The following is a 20,218-nucleotide window of genomic DNA, read 5'->3' on the forward strand; positions in this document are numbered from 1 at the left end:
TCCACCACCAGATCCTTTTGCACCTCCTCCACCACCAGATCCTTTTGCACCGCCTCCTCCTCCTCCACATCGACCCTTTGACAGCCCACCACGTCAGCGTTTTGAACCATCTCCTCCACCTCGGCCCTTTTACTCTCCACCACCAGATCCTTTTGCACCACCACCGCCTCCGCCAAGACCCTTTGGTCATCAACCACCCCATCATCACCACCATCCACCCCCACCTCCTGGACCTCCTGGACCCCCTGGTCCTCCCCCACCACCATTCTTTGATCCCTACAGGCCACCACCTCCTCCTTACTAGCAAGTACTAAAATTCTATACACTTCAGCCTGCATACGTATATTATATAACCTGGTAACCTTCCGTCCTCTTATCTTGCTTATGTGCAAGATAGATGTGTGAAGTATTGGATTTGGATGTGCAAGAGGTTGTTTGCCACAAGGGAAAAGAACAGGAAGCCATCCATCTGCTATTCATGGATCAAGAAAGAGAGGTGTGTGTATACACACACATATAGAATGGTTTTTCAAGGGTGTACTTGTTAGTAATATTATCTTCTTTTATCACAATGTACTTTTATGATTGATGTGCTTCTATGATCAATAAACCATTTGTATTTTTCTCTGTAGACTTTGAAATATAATACAATTTGTTCAATTCTCATGTTCTTAGTCACTAAATTTTATGCTTATAACCATGTTTTAAACAAAAAGGTAATAGAAAAATAAATCTAAACCAAAACCTTATTTTCTTCTACAAATTCGACAATATGTACTTCAATAGAGTTAATCAAAGCTGAACTTAGGATACCCTCACCGCCTTGAGATGTGATGAGTGAAAATGGAATGCTTCAAAGACGTTCTTTAACCAATGTTACTAAGCTCAACCCAGAAAAAAAAAATTATGAAAACAAATTTGTTATATCCGCAACGATTCCGACATGGTGACACTGGAATTTCCTGCTCTGTTAGAAGCAGAGTACGAACCTTTAAGCTACAAACCCTTCTCGCTCCCGGGAAAATAAATATCGACAGCAGAAAGTTTCTAGCAACATATGTAGTTACTTACCAGGTCAAACTTGTTGCCAAGTAGTCGAATTCGATATGCTATGTAAGCCTTCTATATGTGGCAAGAACGTTATTTTGTGCTTCAATGGAGTTGAATTATCTCCAGTTCTGGTATGGAAAGACAAGTAGATAATGAATCGGAAAAAAAAGATGATTACAAGAATAGCACTGATTTCTCAAACTCATCATCAAGCACATTGGTTCTGTCAGGTTTTTATTTTGATCAAGGCAATTCGTCATTAGTCGAACATGTCCCCTCAAAGATCCTCTTCCTTGCCTCTGATGCCTGCAATGTCCATGTGCAGAAACAAATTTAGTCATAATGCTTGAACAACTCTATTATTTAGTCGCGGTGGGAGCGACCAACTTCCATTTGGTTGCAGCAAGATAACGCAAGCTTCAGAAGACAGCATTATTATACGAAAACAGATTTCCAGGACGAGGCAATCGAAGCAGAAATAGGAAGATATGAAGAAGAGGTGTTGATGCAAGAACCTGCTTTTGCCAATTGATCAATGCAGTTATGACAGCATATGATGTTGCCTGCACAGTAGTCCCAGTTAACATTCCAATCCAAAGGCCTTTCGCTCTGAGATGCGCAACAAAACACAGTAGAACAGCTATTGGAGCTGCAACTAAATCATATGCCCCCAGGTTGACAAAGGCACCTATGTGTTGCCACCCGCATCCTCTAACAATCCCTGCCTCCAACAAGGTGCTAGCATTAAGGCTAACCAAAATAGAAGGTAAGGGTATTTTCCTTTTCCTTTTCCTTTCATCTTGAAAACATAACACGTGAATACATATCACTGCGTGGATTGAAACAATCACATGATCTAGTCCAAATTTACTTATATAATGCTCTCCATATGTAGTAATAGTTAAATTTGAAATGGTGGAAACTGACCAGAAAGTACTATTTGAAAGCTATCCATGATAATTGAGAGACAAATCAGGGGAGCCACTTCAGCAACATAGTCCACAACTCCCTTGTCATTGCTAAAAGCATATCCAAAAATGTGGCGGCAGAAGAAGAGAGCTGTGCTCACTATAACTGCCTCGGTAGTTGAAAGGATCAGTGATACGTGGACAACCCCTCGAGCTGTCTCTGGATTTCCTGCTCCTAATTCATTCGAAACCCGAGTGCTGCAGAAAAGATGATGAATTATAGGAATATCAGTGGATAATACACAGATTTTTCTTATCTGTGCGCTTAAGAAGATAAGGTATAAATCGAACCTTCCAGCTGCAGAAATTCCATATTGTACATAGTAGTGCAAGGACACGGTTGTCATGTTAGGTTGGTTGCCATTAATGTGCAACAACCATTGACAATTGCAGCAGCCACCATTGTCAAAGAAGATGGTTGCAATGGTGGGTTGTTGGTGGCAGCCAACAACCATTGTCTAATGTCAAAGTTTGGTAAGTTTGGCAGCCACCATTGATGACAAAAGAGCAAGATGAGCTGTCATAGATGCCTATAAATAGAGGCATACATTAGAGAGCAAAATGAGAGAGTTGTGAGAACGTGAAGAGAAGAGAAGAAGAGAGAAAGAGGGGCTGCAATGGCAGCAGCCTTGCTGCCATTGCAGCAGCTGCAAGTGCAGCAAGAGAGTTGAGAGAGTTGAGTAGAGTGGATGTAATCCTCCTCCTCTACATGTATTTATTTTATCCTTTCTCTATCTCTAATAAAATGAACCTCTCCCGTGGATGTAGGCGGTTTTGCCGAACCACATAAAATATTGTGTTAGTGTGCTTAAGCCTCCGATGAGCAACTATCAGAACATCACCGGTCGGAATCCCCAACAATTGGTATCAGAGCTGATGGTTTAAGTGGTGTTTGATTTTTTGCTCAAAAATGAAAGTTCTCAAAATGGTGTTTTGACCATACCATTGTGTAGAGGAGGCCGAGACGAAGCCACTGGTGAAAACGGCGTCAAAATCGGACGTCGGAAAACGGCCGCACGGGCCGGCGAAGAGACTGCCCAGTCAGCGTGCCACGTCAGCGCCAGTCAACAGACACGTCAGCGCCAGTCAACAGACACGTCAGCGAAAGTCAGCAGACACTTCAGCGACGGTCAACAGACACATCATCGACCAGTCAGCAGACACGTCATCAGCCGCGAGCCGAGCCGAGCCGAGCCGAGCCGAATTGAGCCGAGCCGAGCCGAGCCGCGAGCCGAGGGACAGGATCCAGTGTAGCTGATCCTACGTGCAACCGGATCTGAGATTGAATCTGAGCCGTTGATCAGGCCATAATTTTTTTGATCAAATCTTAGCCGTCTGAAGTGCGATTTGGACGATTTCAGACTTGTTTCCAGCTAATTTGATCGTTCCGGATGCAATGGTACGGTCCGATCGTTGAGATTTGAGACCGAAAGCGGTGGTGGTGAATTATTAAAGAGAGATTGTCCGATCAGGAGGCATCTGAAGGTCATCATGGTGGTCGTTGAAGAGAAGAAGAAGAAGGTGCACATGTTTACCCAATTACATGTGCTAAAACTGCTAAGTGGGGAGAATTTTAATTGCCTTGAGGGAAGGCAAAATTGGGACACTCAGGTCACCCGGTTATGTGGACAATTTGAGGTGTAGAGTGGAAATTGACTAAGACCAATCTTGACGAATCTAAGAACTGGTAGTCTCGCCAGATGTTGAGAAATCATGTATTAAACCAGTATATTCCAGATCACTTGTAAAGGAAAGCCGCAACAAAGCTAGCAAATGGTTGTATATACGGAAAGACAGTACGATGGATAGATATGGCCTGAGAAGTTCTGTCTAGGAGATTGGGTTTTAAGCGGGACCAGTGTGACCTCTCCAATCTTTCCTGGGAACTTGCTTAGTGGAAGGATTATCCATACGGTACTATTTTCGTATATATAGCAGTTTGTAATGAAACAGTTGAAGACTAGTAGGATGACGGCACAAGGGAACAGTTTGGTTCCGAAGGTTCAAGGATCTGATGAAGTGGTGATTTCTCCAAAGAAGTTAGATTCGGTGACTGTGATTTCTCGAGGGGAGACTTGATGAAGACCCTGATAATGAAAGAGAAATACAGCAAGGGGATAAAGATTGGCACCCTATTTTGATTTCGACAGGTGTTGTGACAGGATGAGCTGCTGTCAAACATAAACAAGGAATAGGGGAAAATCTGGAGAACAGAAATTGCACGAGGGCACACGGAGATTGTGTAGGAGTACCCGTAGGATCCAACGGGGTACTGTAAAGAGACAACAGGTGCAAGGAGAAGAAAAGTTCCCAGATGAAGCTCAGAGCAGAGACTGTTAAAGTTTGTATAACAGGAAGTCTCTTATGCTCTTGATGAAGACAACAGGCGAAGACCTTTCTAATGCATGCAAGGATGGAAAGAGAGCTGTTGCAGAGGCACCTAATTGAGGGGGTGCAAACGCCTGTGATAAAAGGCGACCGCCTATGACGAAAGGCGAAGACACCAAAAGAGAGTTGGTGTAGGTGGAGCTGTCAAGCAGAAAGGCATAGAAGCTCCAAACATAGAAATCGAGGTGGAGGATTGCGAGGAGTATACCGCAATTTTCTCTTTCTATGTGATTAGTGGCAACTATCTCTCCCATAGTGCACATGGTGGTAGAGAATTCTGGAGCCACTTTGAAGCATCTCAGCTAAAGGAGGATGCGACCACCTATGAAAGGTGAAGACACCTAGATGGAAGGTGTGTGAGGGCCGTGATAGAAGCCCCATTTCAGACCGCCGCATGACGACGAGCGGAGACACCTAAGGAGAAGGTGTGTGGGCCACGATGTAAGCCCAGTTCAGAACGCCCTAGAGCCAATGTGATGGCTAGATATGAGTGGACAGGTGTATAGCCAATGAAGTGGCTATGATGAGTATGGAGACAAATGCAAGATTGACTTTCATGGATATTGCCCCCATGCTAAAGATCAATGAGCTAGAAGACATTTGCCTTGGACAATAAGTGTGTGACTTGTGGAGCACTAAGACGCGGCTGCTATGAAGAAGCAGAAGGGCATGCGCAGGTTCTGGGAACGAGTTGACTCTTGTCAAGGTGGTGAGCTCGGTAATGGCATTGTAATACTAAGAGTATGAAGACAGATATGGATCAACCTTTAATGGGCTGCCCCCATAGGTGAAGGTGGAGAGCTACCTGGACTCTTACGACTAAGAGCGAGAGACTCACGGAGAAGTAAGGCGTGGTTCCTAGGGTGGAACAGAGGGCAGGCGCAACTCCTGGATGAGTAGACTCTTGGAAGAGTGGTGAGCTCGTGATCATATTGAGATACTCAGATAATGACTGTCGCACTTGGAAATAGAAATTTCCGTTTGAGGGGGTGTTGTAAGCCTTGATATAAGGCTTGATGAATTATTCCGGACCGAGCATGGTTTCTACGCTCGAAGGGGAATGTTGTGTTCCAGAGACAAGCGTTAACACTCTTCAGATGTGATGTGGAAGACTATCTGGTTGTAGTGATCCTTTTGTGTGAGAAAAGGTGTGCTTTGGTAACTCTGATGATTGAAAGGTTTGGCGAGTACCTGTAAACTTGGCCACAGACGCTCTCAGAATGGTAAGCTTGGAAGAGCTGCAAGATGCAAGTCTGTGCTGAAGAAGCAAGAGGACAGTTGCCCCACATGAATGGCAAAGGGGGTGATTGTTAGGTTGGTTGCCATTAATGTGCAACAACCATTGACAATTGCAGCAGCCACCATTGTCAAAGAAGATGGTTGCAATGGTGGGTTGTTGGTGGCAGCCAACAACCATTGTCTAATGTCAAAGTTTGGTAAGTTTGGCAGCCACCATTGATGACAAAAGAGCAAGATGAGCTGTCATAGATGCCTATAAATAGAGGCATACATTAGAGAGCAAAATGAGAGAGTTGTGAGAACGTGAAGAGAAGAGAAGAAGAGAGAAAGAGGGGCTGCAATGGCAGCAGCCTTGCTGCCATTGCAGCAGCTGCAAGTGCAGCAAGAGAGTTGAGAGAGTTGAGTAGAGTGGATGTAATCCTCCTCCTCTACATGTATTTATTTTATCCTTTCTCTATCTCTAATAAAATGAACCTCTCCCGTGGATGTAGGCGGTTTTGCCGAACCACATAAAATATTGTGTTAGTGTGCTTAAGCCTCCGATGAGCAACTATCAGAACATCACCGGTCGGAATCCCCAACATGTCAGGCTGATCATAAAGATTGAAAATCATCAGAAGAATTCCCTGTTGAACATCCTAATCTACCGATATAAAGTTCTGGTAAAGAACAATACCAAACAGAAAGAACAGATGTTTCCAGCTTGGAATCAGGAAGAAGCCCGGCCAGCAACAAAAGTAGCTCAAACGTCCACCACTCAAGGCTGAGCATGAAATGAACATATATAGCTTAGATGAATTAATTAAGAATTCAAAGAAGACAACAGAAACACCAAGTTCTTGTTAATGAGAAATTACCAAACCATTGCAGCAGAAGGGAAAGCAATGTGCAGAAACTCCTTTATGCTTGAGAAAATATCATCCAAGTAAAGACCCCGGGTTTTCTCACAAGACGAAGAGAACGCCATGTAAAGTGCAAGAAAGAACACATTTAACCAATAAGACAAACCAATGGCTAATGCTGCTCCAATGTACCCTAATTCCCATTTATAAACTAGAGCCCAACAAAGAGGGATATGGATACATACAGTTGCACAGTTGCTTAAAAGCATTGGGAGAACCATGCTTTGACACTGGAAGTAGCGAAGCAAAGGAATAAGAATCGCATTGGCAAATAACGCAGGAACTAGACAAATCGCATATTTGCGGGCTACAATTGAGATATCAGAGTCTATTCCTATTGCTATCAGTATCCTGTCCATGAATATCCAAAGAACAGATATGGGAAGACAAATTGGAATGAGTGATATCATAGCACTATAAGTGTAGCTTCCGAACTTTTTATATTGCTCTGCTCCATAAGCTTGACCACAAAGAGTTTCCAGACCCCCAGATAATCCAATCTGCTTTTCATGTAGAGATCCCGTCAATTAATTGTAATATAGGCAAGTTGGAACAATAATTCAGAAACTTAAGAATAGTGGCCATAATGCAGGGGGATTAGTTCTTTATGGAATGATTAAGGATGATTTAGTGCACATAATGAAAGAGAGACGAGAAGGCTTTACCACGAGGCTGAAGCCAGTGACATTGGTGAAAGAAGTGGCGATGGAGACCCCAGAGAGAGACAGTGCACTAAGGTGCCCTGCCATCATCATTGATACAACCTGCAATAGGTACAGTGTCATCGCCACCAACATCAGCGGAGCTGCCAAGGAGCTCATCTTCTTTAGCTCTTCCACGAAGGCACCCCATGTTAGTAAAGACGCCCTCTCCTCAGTCTTGTGCAGCAGTGCCTGGTCCATCCTCTTCCCTTTATGTTTCCCCAAAGGACCCTGTACGAGTACTAATTGAAATGTCTCTCTACATGGCTTCTACTCCTTCCTTAATTATTTCTTCTTTGTTTTTTCTTTCTGATGGATCTCTTCGTCATCTAGCATTGCTTCGGTGTGGCAAGAAGATTAGCTGCGGTTCAACCTCGTCAATAACTTGGTTAATAAACAAATAATGTGGAGTTTTCATAAAATTATGGTCAACACCTAGAAACATGGATAACATTTTTTTTTGACACCATGACTTGACCAGGTCCTAAATACCTAATCAAAGCCGATGATCTACTGGATTTAGAATATCTCTGGAAAAATGTTGGTTTTCGTCTTAATAAAACCATGGTCTTATTGACAATAAATCAAAATAGCAGTTTTTTACATGATCAACCCTAAATGTCTCATTGACGTTGCTGAACTACTTGGTTTGAAAATTTCTTTAAATAATGTTTGATTTATTTGAAAACAAATTTGAGTTTTTCATGTGTTTTTTTTTTTAAAAAAAACTTACATTACATGAAGATTAATTTAATGTGATTTCTTCGATTTAAAAGATCTAAATATAATCCAGATAACTGATACGAATATAATTTAATTAAAAAAATAAAGAACTTGAAATGAAGAGAATTTAGTTTTCAATTGCAACGTTTTTTTCTCTAATTTCGATTAAAATTGTTTGAAAAGTTATTATATTACCATGCTTTCAAAACATTATAAAATTGAAATTTCTCACAATTAAAAAATAAAAAATAAAAAGATGCGCAGTGAGCATATTATAAATTTTGATTTTACGTAAATATATTACAGAATTTCTAAATGTATATGTAAATGTCCACTAACTTGGCACTTGATTTTCTCCTTCGTCGGAATCTCCACAGAAAACCTTCTCTCCTTGACTGAGTTTCATTTTGTTTTTTTATTAAAATTAAAATTTTTTTCTTCAAATTAATTTTAGTATTTTTAAATTGTTTTAATGTGTTGATATTAAAAATAAATTTTAAAAAAATAAAAAAATATATTATTTTAATGTTTTTATAAAAAAAATCACTTTAAAAACCAATTACATCATTTTTACCATTTCATTCTAATTTCCTTCTTGCGGCTATAATGGAACCTTGTTCTTCAATTTGTTTTATGATCTATTAGCACAAGATAACAAAACTAATTGAGCATGAAAAGGGAAGACAGGATATTAGTTTGGCATCAGGACAATCTTAAAAACTACCATCAAGCAAGAATCTCACAAGTACAAGCAAAAATGGCTATTGAATTGCTTTATCTGGAGAAATGAAAAAAGATAGAAGAACTAAATGGTTTTTTCATATTTTAGTTTCTGTTGATTGTCTTCGAAATTCAAGCCAGTCCATTATCAGCTAAAAGTGACCTCCCAAGAATCCTCTCCTTCGCCTCGGTTGCCTGCGTTGTTCATATACACGCAGAAGTAGAAATTAGTGACAATGCTTAAAGATCTTCATTTGATACAATGGCCAGTTTCGATTTATTAAAGAGAAATCCAGAACCAGAAATTATTTTTTTTCGAAATCACCAAATACAGGACAACGTAATGCAAACAGAAATTCGAGAATGAAAAAAATCTTATAAGAGGGGAAAGGGCATCATAAGAACCTGTTTTTGCCAATTTGTCAAAGCAGTTATGGAAGCAAAACACAAGGCTTGAACAGTCTTTCCTATTAATAGTCCCATCCAAAGCCCTCTGCTTCCGAGATGCAGCACAAAACAAAGAACAACAGCTAGTGGAGTTGCGACGAGATAATATGCTCCAAGGTTGATAAATGCTCCTATATGTTGCCACCCACATCCCCTGGCAATCCCTGTTTCCAAAATGTGTGCAAAATTGACAAGTATCAACCACAACTATCAGAAACTAAATGTCAGTGGCTCTACTGCTTTCCTTTTTCTTTGTTTTCTTCTATGTTATACGGCGTTAGCACTGAAAAGTGTTGAGTTCAGTCCAAAGTACTAGTCTGAACTTCTGTAAGTGAGGAAATAGTTCACTTTGAAATGATGGGAAACTGACCAGAAAGTACGGCCTGTAAGCCTTCCATGATAATTGAGAGACAAATCAGCGGAGCAAGTTCAGCTACAAAGTCCACAACTCTCTTTTCGCTGCTGAAAGCATATCCAAAAATGTGACGGCAGAAGAAGAGAATCAGGCTCACTGTAACGACCTCCACGAGAGACATGATCAATACTACCTGGACAGCAACTTGTGCTGCCTGAGGATTTCCAGCTCCCAACTCGTTTGAAACCCGAGTGCTGCCAGTGAGATGTATTGTTGTAATGCATGTAGATTATTTACTTACATTTACAAGCCTTAATTAGGAGACAAGTTGAAAATCAAACCTTCCAGCGGCACCAATTCCATATTGTACATAGTAGTGCAATGTCGCGGTTGCGAGGCTGATAACGGAAGATAAAATTTTAATCAGACGCGTTTTTTTTTTTTTAAATACTGATAAAATATCAGCAAGAGAACTTACCAAATAGAAAGAACTGAAGTTTGAAGCTTTGGATCCGGGAGAAGCCCAGCAAGTAATATAACTAGCTCATAGGTCCACCATTCAAGACTATGATCGTTGACATGAAATTAACACGTACAAAACTAAATAAGAATTCAGAGCAGAAAAGCCAAAAGCTGATCAGAAATAGAAAGTAGAATTTACCAAATCATTACAGCAGAAGGGAAAGCGAAGCGAAAGAACTTGTTAATGCTTGAGAAAATATCATCCCAGTAGAGTCTCCTAGTTTTCTCACAGGATGAAGAGAACACCATGTAAAGTACAAGCAAGATAACATTTAACCAATAAGACACTCCAATAGCCAATGCTCCTCCAATGTTTCCTAGTTCCCATTTATATACTAGAGCCCAACAGAGAGGGATATGGAAACATAGAGCTGCACAGGTGCTTACAAGTACTGGGTAAATCAAGCTCTGACTCTGGAAGTAGCGAAGTAGTGGTTGAAGAATAGCGAAGGCAAATAATGCAGGAATGAGCCAGATCGCATACTTGCAGGCTACAGTAGAGATTTCAGAGTCTATGCCTACTGCTATTAATAACCTGTCCATGAATGTCCAAAGAACAGACACAGGGATACTTATTACAATGAGAGATATGATTGCACAGTAAGTATAGCTTCCGAACTTCTTGTATTGCTCTGCTCCATAAGTTTGGCCACAAAGAGTTTCTAATCCTCCGGAGAATCCAGCCTGCTTGGTATTTGAAGGAAAATATTACCAAACAGAACTCTTTGAAATGAAACAAGACATCTTTAGTATAAGGATTTTTTAGCCTTTTTCGCACCTTATAAATGATATTTTTGTCCATGAGTCTATTTCTGGCCTAGATCATTTTCGATGCAAAACTTCGATATTTATTAACTGATAGGGAGCTTGTAGTTCAAGATTCTCTATATTTCTGGCCTAGATCAACGGTAACCATATTTCCTTCCCATCAAGAAATGTGAGGTCTCTGGGTTTTACATAACAAAAAAAAAACTGGTTCTCTACTTGCATATCAAAAAGAGATGCAGGACTCTCAATATATAATATAAATCTGATAAAGAAAAGTTGCAGAATATATAATGAGTAGAAGTAGAGGAGGGATGGCTTGAATTTACCAGGAGACTGAAGCCAGTGACATTGGTGAAAGAGGTAGCCATCGAAACCCCGGACAGTGACAATTCACTCAGGTGCCCTGCCATTATCATTGATACAACCTGGAGCAGGTATAGTGTCACAGACACCACCATCATTGGAGCTGCAAGACGGCTCACCCTTCTTAGCTCTTCCACAAAAGCATCCCACGTTAGTACCCATCTCTTCTCCTCGGTGGTACTCTTGGGAAGCAACGTCTGATCCATCCTTTTTCTCTCTATGCTTCCCTGTGCTGACGCTTGGAAGGAGAACTAATTGAAATGATGGATTCTTTATGAATAAAAGACAAGAAACATAGGAAAGCAGAGATGGGGGAGACGCGAGACCTCAAGATTCTATCTATATTTTTATTTAACAAAGATGAAATAGAATCCAGATTTTCTAGTTAGGCTGAGTTCTTTTAATTTTTGGTTGAATTCAACAGTATTATTATTTTCTTGTCTATAAATTATAGTTCAATTGAAATTACTGTCCATTCTCAAGAAAGGTTTCGATTTCTAACCTTCTTTTTATAACAAATTTTGTTAATTACTAACAGAATTTATCAATTATTAATAATGCTATTTTTTAAAGTGATTTTTATTTAAAAATATATTAAAATAATATTTTTTATTTTTTATATCGAATTATCAAAATAATTAAAAAATATATAAAAAATAATTTTAAATTAAAATAACAAACAGGAAATAAATAAATAAAAAACTCGGTAGCTCGGCGGTCACCGTTGTTTTGGTGGGGCGCGTCTGAAGTCTTTTTCATATGATCTACGACCACATGTTTGTGATTCCAATGCACATATTTGTCCTTGTGTTCTTAGATTCCATTGCAACGCTCTGACTCTGATCAATGATTAGTTAAATAATTCAATAAAAATAATAATAATAGTTATTTTTTAAAATATTTTTATTTAGAAAAATATTAAAATAATATTTTAAATATTAATACATTAAAATAATTTTAAAACATTAAAAAAATATTTTCAAATTTAAACGGAAAACAATTTAAAACTCCCACAGACACCCCGAAATCATTTGTTACTTGTTGGAAATGAGACTGTGCACTGCACGAGTCATAGTAAACTCTCAGACAATTTATTTGGTACTTGGTAGTGTTTGACGCTGCTGTTAAAAAATATTTTTTAAAAAAATATTTTTTTTTAAATTAATATATTTTTGATATTTTTATATCATTTTAATGTGCTGATATTAAAAATAATTTGAAAAAATAAAAAAATATTATTTTAATATATTTTAAAATAAAAAAACATTTTAAAAATTAATAATTACTATATTTTCAAACAACTTCTAAAATAACTGGAAAGAACAAGGAGGACATGGTTTTTAAAAGAAGAGCAAATAATTATTTTTTCTTCTAATAGTGTATTATCAAAATAGGGATTATATCCTCTTAAATGGGTTAAATCAACCTTCACAAGATATAAGTTATAGAATTTTAATTCAAAATAGAAAAATAACATAAAAAAATCAAGTCAAAATTCTGAAATTAATAAAAAAAAATAAATTTTTTTTGATAAAAACAACATTTTCCGAGACCTTCCCTACCAAGCCTGGTTATTGCTTTTCAATCCACTATACAATTGGACTTTAGAACTCTCATTATATCAAAAGTTATGAGCAAATTTACCTTTCAAATAGTTTAAAACGACAAGATTTTTTTAAAAGATAAAATGTACTCACATGATTCAAATACATATTTATTATACTATTCGCGTGATCCTAATTTAAAAATAAAAAATATATATTTAATTAATAATTATTTTTTAGATATTATTATTATTATTATTATTATTATTATTATTATTATTATTATCAGTATCACCATTGCCATCATCGTTACACGACAATGTATCAACTTTGTCCCAATTCACACCAGCATTATCATTTTTTTGTCAAACCAGTACCCTCATCATATGCGTCTCCATCACCTCCGCCCTCGGGCTCAACACCATGACCAACCATACTGTCCTGATCACCATGACTAACCATACTGTCCTGATCACCCTCTCTGTTTCCATATTCATCGACTCCAAGTTCCTTGCAAACAGCCTTAGGATTCAGATGAGCAAGCACTAGGTAAATTTTATCACTATGTTCATAATAAATACCAACAATATCACTTACATTAAACATATTTCCTATATGCTCAACACTTCTAGCATCATAAACAATCCTCAGAAAAAATCCCCTCCTCTGTTGAATCACTACAGTAAACTTTCCCAGGGTTTTTTCTACCATAATCTTTGGCAAAACCACTAAATTTTAAAAAAAGACAGACAGTTCATCTGGGCCAGTCATGTGTATTACTACTTCCTACTGGGTTCTTACCCTCACAAGAGACTTTGTTAACCCTCTATCCCCCAGCGACCCTTTTGCCAACCTCGCCGAAATGGAGCCTAAAGTCTCTCTATTTCTCTACAAATTATCTAACTTTCGAGTCTGAGAAACCTAACTTTTTTATAGCTGTGTCACCCATCCTTAACAGAAAGTTAACCTTTTGTCACTTGAAGTTGAAGCTCCTTGTATTCCTTTGGAATTTTAACAGTTATGAATTCTAGATATAATTAAAAGTATAGTTTTTTTCTGAAGGCGCATAAAATTTGGTATTGAGGGAATCATTAATAATTCGAAAACAAAAGTCCCACATCACAACAAAAATCAGCAACATCATTTACTATTTTTCTCAGATTATTGTTTTCTCAAATTTATTTTTCAATTACAAACCTTCTATGAAGTAGCGTAAAAATTTTCAAATTTACAATGCCATCCAGATTGCAAGAACCTCTACCACATTTTCTTGCAAGGAGAATGAGGGGGTGCGCATATAAGCATCTAAATGGATCGATCAATTTTCTCCCCGAGCCACTGATACTTCCGTGTAATATTCAAGGTAATCCATTATCAGCCGAAAATGTCCCCTCAAAGATCCTCTCCCTTGCCTTGGTTGCCTGCGATATTGACAGGCATACAAAGTCAAAATTAGCGTTCATGCATGAAGATCTTCATTCCATAAAACAATCAACATATTCTATCCAATAAAGCAAGTAAGACTAAATCAGTGCTTGCACAATACTCGTATAGTCGTATGTATGAGCAGAACCTGTTTTTCCCAATCTGTAAAACCAGTTATGAGAGCAAGTAATGTTGCTTGCACAATATTCCCAGTTAGTATCCCAATCCAAAGGCCTTTCCCTCCGAGATGGAGAACGAAGCACAGTAGAACAGCTACTGGAATTCCAACAAAATAATATGCTCCAAGGTTAATATAGGCCCCTATGTGCTGCCACCCACATCCTCTAGCAATTCCTGTCCCCAAAACAGTTCTAGCTTTAGTACCAGACGTGCCATATGCAAGAAACATCATTCAGTATCATGTCTTGTTTGTAATAATGTTGGTGGATTATGGGGTTGAAACACAAACAATTCAGATATTTCACCATGTACGTGCATGATAGGAGAAACTAACCGGAAAGTACTGTTTGCAAGCTATCTGCTACAATTGAGAGACAAAGCAGCGGAGCCAGTTCAGTTACGTAGTCCACAACCACCCTTTCATTGCTAAAAGCATATCCGAAAACATTGCGGTAGCAGAAGAGATTTGTGCTCACAATAACTGCCTCTATGAGGGAAATTTTCAGTACTGCACGAATAACCACTTGAACTGCCTCGTGATTTCCTGCTCCTAACTTATTTGAAACCTGAGCACTGCCAGAACAAGCACAAACAGATTAGCAATTAAGAATTGTTTTTTCATGCACGCAACTTGAAGAGACAGGATAGGAATCTAACCTTCCAGCAGCTGCAATCCCACTTTGTAAATAGAAGTGCAATGATATTGTTGTGAGGCTGAGTACAATGTTAAGAGATAATCAGAAGCGATCCTATCGAAGTCCCTAATCAACCATTTTTTAAGTGCACGAAAAGTAGCATACCAGATAGAAAGAACAGATGTTTCAAGCTGTGAATTTGGCAGAAGCCCAGCCAGCAATAGAAGTAGCTCAAAGGTCCACCATTCAAGACTTCAGATGACCATCAGCATGAAAAGAACACGCCGAAGTATTTATTAGACATTCAAAGCACACAATAACAGAAGCTTAAGAAATTACATTCTAGTTAGACAGTATATGAATGAGAAATTACCAAACCATTACAGCAGAAGGGAGCGCAAAGCAAAAGAACTCCTTAATGCTAGAGAAAATATCATTCCAGTTGATGACACGGGTTTTTTTGCAGGATGAAGAAAACCCCATATAAAGTCCAAGGAAGATCACATTCAACCAGTAAGACACATCAATGGCTAAAGCTGCTCCTTTGACTCCTAGTTTCCATTTAAATATTAGAGCCCAGCAAAGGGGTATGTGGAAAAATAACGTCACGCCAGTGCTTAAAAGCATTGGTAGAATCAAGTTCATGGACTGGAAGTAACGAAGTAGTGACTGAAGAATTGCGTCGGCAAATAATGCAGGAATGAGACAAATAGCATATTGGCAGGCTACCGTTGAGATTTCAGGGTCTTGGCCTATTTCTATCAATATCCTGTCCATGAATATCCAAAGGATAGATACAGGAATGCATATTGGAATGAGAGAGATGATTGCACAGTATGTATAGGTTCCAAGCTTTTGGTATTGCTCTGCTCCATATGCTTGCCCGCATAGAGTTTCTAAGCCTCCTGTCAATCCAAACTGCTCGGTATGTAAATTTACTGTCAGTCATCATGTATACAAGCTCAAGCTTGATTCAAGAATTTAATAACAAATTAAGACAAATATATTGATAACTACATCTGCTTAAACTCCAATTAATATCATTATTCATTTGAATATTGTAAATATTTATACTTCTAATAAATCTTAGCAGATAGAGAAAGCATGAACAAGGAATAAGTTAGAGAAAACAAGACTCACTAGGAGACTAAAGCCAGTGACAGTAGCAAAAGATCCACCGATGGAGACGGCTGACAGAGACAATTCACCAAGGTGACCTGCCATCATTAGCGAAACAACCTGCAACAGACATAGTGACACCATCACCACCACCATGGGAGCTGCCATGCAGCTCACCTTCTTCAGCTCTTCCACCAAAGTAGTGGAAGCCCATGTCCTCTCTTCAGTCTTTTGCAATCTCTCCCTCTCCCAAGATTGTTCCATCTCTCCCTCTCCAAATGTCTTTCCCTAATCCATTCTTACAATCTTGTCATTTATAGCATTGCAGTGAGAAAAACAAATACGTTGTTTCATTTCGTCAAGAAAACAAATAAATCATGTTACAAAGTTACAAGCACAGAAAGGGGGCACCGTCTTTCAAACTAGAAGTCAATTCTGTCAGAAAAACAAGACTCTTTAAGAAAACAAGTGTGGTCTTACACGACTGTCAATGTGTTCCGCGGATATTTATCATCAAAATTGAAGAGTTAAGCTTCAGATTTCCATTGGAGGGTGGAACGAGGAGTCTGATATTCACTATCAAATTTCTCATCATGTTGATAACCGATGTTGTCATTAGATTAAACACTAAACTTAACAGCTATCCTATGTTTTAAGGATTGCCATGTTGACAGATGAATGAACTTATTTGAATTGACATGTAAAGTTTTATGTGGGAGAGGGATCCCTTAATATGTACATCATAATTTCTGTATTTTTTTTTAGTAGGATCAAACGTTAATGAACTGCATCTTACTAGGATAAGATTAAAAAAACTATATAAATATTCATTGCATATATCCGGGGTTAAATTTATGTTTCATGATTTATATGAATGAAAAGATAAATGCTTGGTTCGAGTTGTTTTTGTTAAAATGATTCTTGTTGAAATAATTCAATTAACATCAAAATAAATATGAAAATGCTTGGCTAGAATGCTCCTTAATTGATTTGTATTTAAATTTCTTAATTTAACTTAAATACAAAGAGTTTATATATAGGTCAAGTTAAAAATATTATTCTATCTTTAATAAATAAAATAAAATAAATATATTATTTAACAGTTTTAACAATTTAATAAATAAAACAGTTTTAGCAAAGTGAAGGTGATGACAATGAGGTGATGGTTGTTGAAATTTTTGAATAATATTATTATTGTAGCATTGTTTATAAAATATTTTATAAAATTAAAATATTTTTTAATAAATTAAGTAAATTTAATTGTTGGATGTAAAATATTTTATGATAATCAATTTTTATTATGTGAAATGTTTTATAAAACAACCCAAAAAAATAAAAATAAAAAACTTTAAAATATTTTACACAAAACAAACTCTCAAGTAATTAACAGTTATGTTTTCTTTGTGAGCCAAAAAAACATTTCCATGATGATCAGATCTTAAACAGAGCATTCTTAATCTCAACTGCATAACATAAATAAGAGACAAGGGAGAGTTTTTTTTTTATTATTTCTTTCGTTTTCTATCTTCTCAACATTGCCTAAATAATAAATAGAAAAAACACAGTATACTTTTTTTTTTCTTTCTTTATATACATTGAATATATGTTTTATGAGAATAATAAAAATATTTTTATTTTAAAAATACATTAAAATAATATATTTTTATTTTTTAAAAATATATTTTTAATATCACTGCATCAAAACATAAAAAAATAATAAATTAAAACTAAAATAACTTGAAAACTTTCAAAAAAAAAAAAAAAAGTTGAACCATGAAATCAACTACCAGCTCATGTGTCGTAACCTCATTAAGAGAGGAAAAAACGATCACTACAACTTGATAAGTTCTTGCAGCCACGTACAAGAAGATGGAACCGTGTAAAGCATTTAAAGAGGATTGAAGCACGTTTTTCATTCATGACTTGTCCACATAATCTTCAACTCTGAAATTATGGGCTTGGATTACAAACACGAGATTCTCAGTTACAGTCCCCGGCCCGTTTTTTGCATGCGCGCTGGCCATTTTCCACGTTCCCCATGAGTCTGTCATCACGTCTCTCTACTTCATAGCCTTTGTCTCCTTTCCAGGTGACCTTTCGTCAACAGTTTTGTCCCTGACTGACCTGCAAATCTTGTTTGAGCAGAAACCCTCCAAGCCACCTGTCCTGATAACTAATTTGCCTGATAGTTTAAAGAATGCTCATCACCAACATTCTGAGCTTGCATCAAAGTAATCTTCGAGAGCTGTGTTCTTGATTCCTCGTCCTAGATCCTCCCTTGTCGTTGCGCGCCTTAGCACAGATCCAGAACTGTTTTTGCAGGCACATCCTCGATGCTCATAAGTACAATACGGCTTCAGAAATAGGCATTTGTGTTTTATATATATATATATATATATATATAAAAGGAGTCTAGGCCTGATGGATACAATCCAAGTCAAAAATTAAAGGCCGATGCGCACGCCTGTTCTTTTTTTCTAAGTTGAGCAATTGACATATTGTTGTACGTAAACCAAACTTTTTTTTTCAATAACTCATCTACATTGATAAATAGTGTATCATCTTCTGCCATTTTATTTGACCCAAAGTTGGATATTTGATTTTTTCGATCAACAAACTTTTTTTTAATTATTTTTAATTTGAAAACACCTAAAATTATCCTAAAAATCTGAACGAATTTGTTCATGGCCTCAAATTAGCTTAAATCAGTTAGGAAACAAAACATCAAATTAATTTGAAGTAAAGAAATTTAATTTTCTTTATAAAAAAACACTGTTTAAATGTAAAAACGAAGGCACTATAATTTATGCGTAATAAAGATAGATTATTTTAATTACCCTAGAACGAAAAAGATGGGGAACGCTATAGCTTAGGCTCACATGCACAAATAGAACAAGTCCATGAGCTACGTGTTGGTACCGAAATTTCTAAGAATTTAAACGTTCTTGTCATGTAAAAATATTTTGATTTCGTAATTCAATTTTTCTTATCCTCCATTGAAGTTCTTCTCTTGAATATCCTCTCCCTTGCCTTCGCTACCTGCAGTTCTAGCACATAAGGTCAAATATTTGTCACTGAACTTGGTGGAAGCCTATGATAGAACAAGAATATACAACTACAAGAGAAAACGTTCATGAAGGAAAGATACAGGCAGTAATAATAGAAAGAAGAACTGATTGAACTAAGGAGCCAGCTACAATTCCAATCCAAGAGGCCTTTTCCTCTTAAATGACCTACAAAACCAGGTACAGCAGCTACTGGATATGCTCCACTAAGCTGGCATGGTGGCATCCACAACCCTCCGGCAACACCTGATGCAAATAACATAACCTTTTAAATAAGCTATTAATGGGGAGTATTTCACTTTCAATCTCTTAATTAAGGTGGCTCCTCCTTGTTAATTTACAGGAAGAAAATTCTCGAAACTTGAGAATTGTGATAACATATGAAACATTACAAAGCTCAATTCAAATGGGCCTTGACTTTCTTGTGGTTCTGGGAATTTCAATTCGAGAAAAAACTAGCATGTAACTTTCTTATCAATGACCCTGTGGATATATGAAAAACCCTAGTTGAGATTTGGAAGTTTGAAAGGTCAGATTCCAATCACATAATATCTTGATATGTAACCTTTTAAACTAATATTTTTTTAAAATGTTTTTAAATTTTTTTTATCTAAAAAATATTAAATTAATATTTTTTTAGATTTTTTTATTATTATTTTAATCTGTTAATATTAAAAATAAAAAATATTGTTTTAATATATTTTTAATAAAAATAAAATATCTCGATTTGTTAAAGAACTATCTCAACCCAATAGTTTAAGTTGTTAGGTAAGGTCCCAAAATATAATTTATATTATTCTCTAACACACCCCCTCAAGTGAAAGTCCTTTGGGCTTGAAACTTGTACAGACCCACTTTACCTTGTGCTTAATTTTTTATCAAATAAATAGAAATGGTGAGATTCGAACTCGTGACCATTTGATCATTAAAACTTTGATATCATGTCAAAAAACTATCTCAACTCAAAAACTTAAACTATTAAATAAAATCTCAAAATATAATTTATATTATTCTTCGATTCATTTGTTAAATTGTCTGGTCCAATAACGATATGTTAATCAACTGCTTCTTCTTCTTTGAGTATTTTGAGCGCCGTAGCGTTGT

The 20,218-nt window shown here is 37.1% G+C and overlaps 3 protein-coding genes across 4 annotated transcripts; all 3 read right to left on the minus strand.

Annotated features, from left to right (window-relative positions):
• Positions 1 to 42: 42 nt before the first annotated feature.
• On the minus strand, positions 43 to 7,619 carry LOC133671632 (protein DETOXIFICATION 6-like). Its single transcript, XM_062092441.1, has 7 exons — positions 7,213 to 7,619; positions 6,503 to 7,047; positions 6,322 to 6,408; positions 2,310 to 2,366; positions 1,978 to 2,216; positions 1,566 to 1,771; positions 43 to 1,356 (listed from the first exon to the last, which is right to left on the minus strand). The coding sequence occupies exons 1-7, from the start codon at positions 7,447 to 7,449 to the stop codon at positions 1,294 to 1,296; spliced, it is 1,434 nt and encodes a 477-aa protein (XP_061948425.1). The 5' UTR covers positions 7,450 to 7,619; the 3' UTR covers positions 43 to 1,293.
• A 1,043-nt stretch (positions 7,620 to 8,662) lies between these two features.
• LOC133671070 (protein DETOXIFICATION 6-like) lies at positions 8,663 to 11,606 on the minus strand. Of its 2 annotated transcripts, none has more exons than XM_062091695.1 (7): positions 11,110 to 11,606; positions 10,155 to 10,699; positions 9,972 to 10,058; positions 9,835 to 9,891; positions 9,509 to 9,747; positions 9,097 to 9,302; positions 8,663 to 8,886 (listed from the first exon to the last, which is right to left on the minus strand). In XM_062091695.1, the coding sequence occupies exons 1-7, from the start codon at positions 11,350 to 11,352 to the stop codon at positions 8,824 to 8,826; spliced, it is 1,440 nt and encodes a 479-aa protein (XP_061947679.1). In that variant the 5' UTR covers positions 11,353 to 11,606; the 3' UTR covers positions 8,663 to 8,823. The 2 variants fall into 2 exon arrangements, with proteins under 2 accessions (XP_061947679.1, XP_061947680.1); XM_062091696.1 differs by lacking the exon at positions 11,110 to 11,606 and adding an exon at positions 10,794 to 11,103.
• A 2,328-nt stretch (positions 11,607 to 13,934) lies between these two features.
• Positions 13,935 to 16,313, minus strand: LOC133670585 (protein DETOXIFICATION 3-like). The gene is made up of 7 exons (XM_062091105.1): positions 16,071 to 16,313; positions 15,304 to 15,848; positions 15,096 to 15,182; positions 14,953 to 15,009; positions 14,630 to 14,868; positions 14,264 to 14,469; positions 13,935 to 14,111 (listed from the first exon to the last, which is right to left on the minus strand). The coding sequence occupies exons 1-7, from the start codon at positions 16,311 to 16,313 to the stop codon at positions 14,049 to 14,051; spliced, it is 1,440 nt and encodes a 479-aa protein (XP_061947089.1). The 3' UTR covers positions 13,935 to 14,048.
• Positions 16,314 to 20,218: the final 3,905 nt, after the last annotated feature.

The sequence above is a fragment of the Populus nigra genome, chromosome 13, assembly GCF_951802175.1.
Source record: "Populus nigra chromosome 13, ddPopNigr1.1, whole genome shotgun sequence".
In the NCBI taxonomy this organism is placed as follows: domain Eukaryota; kingdom Viridiplantae; phylum Streptophyta; class Magnoliopsida; order Malpighiales; family Salicaceae; genus Populus; species Populus nigra.

What these genes read in the sequence shown, in the direction of transcription:
- LOC133671632 (XM_062092441.1), bottom strand. Translation starts at nt 7,449, where the DNA reads ATGGACCAGGCACTGCTGCACAAGACTGAGGAGAGGGCGTCTTTACTA. An exon ending in CCTTCTGCTGCAATGGTTTG is followed by an intron (nt 6,409 to 6,502) that starts GTAATTTCTCAT and finishes TTTCATGCTCAG; the next exon opens with CCTTGAGTGGTGGACGTTTG. An exon ending in GGAATTTCTGCAGCTGGAAG is followed by an intron (nt 2,217 to 2,309) that starts GTTCGATTTATA and finishes TCTTTTCTGCAG; the next exon opens with CACTCGGGTTTCGAATGAAT.
- LOC133671070 (XM_062091695.1), bottom strand. Translation starts at nt 11,352, where the DNA reads ATGGATCAGACGTTGCTTCCCAAGAGTACCACCGAGGAGAAGAGATGG. An exon ending in CCTTCTGCTGTAATGATTTG is followed by an intron (nt 10,059 to 10,154) that starts GTAAATTCTACT and finishes CAACGATCATAG; the next exon opens with TCTTGAATGGTGGACCTATG. An exon ending in CTTACAGGCCGTACTTTCTG is followed by an intron (nt 9,303 to 9,508) that starts GTCAGTTTCCCA and finishes TTTTGGAAACAG; the next exon opens with GGATTGCCAGGGGATGTGGG.
- LOC133670585 (XM_062091105.1), bottom strand. Translation starts at nt 16,313, where the DNA reads ATGGAACAATCTTGGGAGAGGGAGAGATTGCAAAAGACTGAAGAGAGG. An exon ending in CCTTCTGCTGTAATGGTTTG is followed by an intron (nt 15,183 to 15,303) that starts GTAATTTCTCAT and finishes GGTCATCTGAAG; the next exon opens with TCTTGAATGGTGGACCTTTG. An exon ending in CTTGCAAACAGTACTTTCCG is followed by an intron (nt 14,470 to 14,629) that starts GTTAGTTTCTCC and finishes TTTTGGGGACAG; the next exon opens with GAATTGCTAGAGGATGTGGG.